General features: G+C 36.3%; 1 protein-coding gene across 1 annotated transcript in view; it reads right to left on the reverse strand.

Annotated features, from left to right (window-relative positions):
• Positions 1–601: 601 nt before the first annotated feature.
• The window catches only part of LOC106876313 (uncharacterized), a 2,906-nt gene continuing 1,534 nt past the window's right edge, over positions 602–1,973 (reverse strand). The window contains exon 2 of the mRNA XM_014924812.2: positions 602–1,973. This exon is cut by the window's right edge and continues 38 nt beyond it. Within this exon, the coding sequence (XP_014780298.1) occupies positions 1,880–1,973 (94 nt within the window). The 3' untranslated portion in view covers positions 602–1,879.

A 1,973-nucleotide genomic window follows, 5' to 3' on the forward strand; every position in this document is an offset into this window, starting at 1 on the left:
TGGCATGTGTTGGACGGCTTGATAGGAACTGGTAAGGCCAGTGGCCACACCAGTCTGCTTTGGCTTGGCTCCTGTGACTGGATGCCCTTCCTAACGCTAACCACATTGCAAGATTGTACTGGGTGCTTTTTACATGGCGTCAGCCCCAATGCTTTTCATGTGGTACCATCACCAATGTTTTTTTTACCTGGAACCAGCACCAACGCTCTTTACATGGCACCATCACCAGAGCTTTTTCTGTGGTACCATCACCAGTGCTTATGTGTTACTATCAACAGTGCTTTTTATGTGGTACCATCACCAGTGCTTTTTATGTGCCACTTTGATTTTAGGATCTCAGTTGTTGTCGTGGGTGGTCTTTTTAAGTACAGTAATGCACCATGTTTCAGTTCTTTGTCATCTCCTTTGTTGAGGTTCAGTTTTTTACAAATATGGAACCCAAGGGTTGATAATTTAACACTCAAACACACTGTGACAAGCAGGGTTAAACAGAATGTTTTAAAATACACTCACACATGCACAAGTACATGAATTAGCTATTCCACAAATTCACTGAGTTTAAAAATTCATTTCAGGTTCAACAAACAAGAAGACTAAAGAATAATATTAAAAATACTAATTTATTATCCATAGGGATTCAAAACATTAGGGGTATTTACATGGAGAGAATGGATGAAATTAACAACAAAAGTATAAATAAATATTTCCTGTTTGTGATTTTATGTCACAAGATCCTTTCATGTGAAAATCACGCATCAGAAGAGAGACAGCTGAACTTTAACCCTTTAGCATTTAAACTTGTCCAAATATTCCACCTGTTTCATGTTGAAAATGGCCAGATCCAACTTCTCACACATACCCTACAATGTCATTCTAAAAATAAACAATCACATCTTCAAAAATCTTGAAGCTACAATTTAATATATCATTAATTCTACAAAATGTGAATAATTAAACATTACATTTGATAGAATGATATGAATGCCAAAGGGTTAAGAGGATCGATCGTTCTGCCAATACAAATACACACACTGGTTGTTATTCACTTCATTTTTTTTTGTGGTTAATAAAACAGTTTATCTGTGTCTTGTTGACTCTTGCAGTGCCAAGAAAGCAGCTCCTTGGTTGTTTATGGAAACGCCACGAGTGTTTTGACATGTTTCAAGAATTACTACTATTCGCAAAGCATGTATTTGTTAACCTCAAAGGTCAGCTCAACCATAGACAATCTGGGGCTATTATCACACATACACACAGATAACTCGCATTTATTTGAGCTGTGTTAAACTTTCAGTGAAGTGGTCAATGTTGACAACAGATAAAATCAAGCCCTTGGAAAGATGCAGAACAACGTGGAGCCACAAAAAACCACAATAAAAATAATTTTTAAATTTAAATTACCTAATTTAGCAAAATTCTTGACAAAAATAGAAATCAGATAGAAATCTACTTGAATCTCAAATCTGATTCTATTTTTTACTATTTTTTATTTTCTAGAAAGTTAAAGAAGTGATTTTAAATTCTCAATCGCAGAATAATGCTAATAATATAGCCTGAACAGGATAAACTATCCCTATTTTGCAGAGAAAAGTGTAGGTGGCTAGCTGTGGACTCAAACTCACATCCCCATGATTACATGTCATGATGCTTTGACCGATTAAGCTAAACTACCCACTACAAATTCCTCTGCAAATTAAGATATATAAATCTTGCTTTATGAGACGAAGACAGGAAAGTATAGTTTGTGAGGAAGAGACATGGCTGCTATTTCTAGGTCATGCAACCACGTAGAGGTTATTTCTTTGGTTTGTCCCGCAGTAATGTGCCTTTGCAATGTAACTCCTTTACGCTTACATACCGGAACACTAAAATACAGAGATTATGAGGGAGGCCCTTGTGAATCTGTCACAGTAGAACTGTTGCTGTTGTTGTTATTGTTGTTACTGCTGCTGCTGCTCGGCTCTTTAAGTTGT

The sequence above is a fragment of the Octopus bimaculoides genome, chromosome 30 (assembly GCF_001194135.2).
Source record: "Octopus bimaculoides isolate UCB-OBI-ISO-001 chromosome 30, ASM119413v2, whole genome shotgun sequence".
NCBI lineage: Eukaryota > Metazoa > Mollusca > Cephalopoda > Octopoda > Octopodidae > Octopus > Octopus bimaculoides.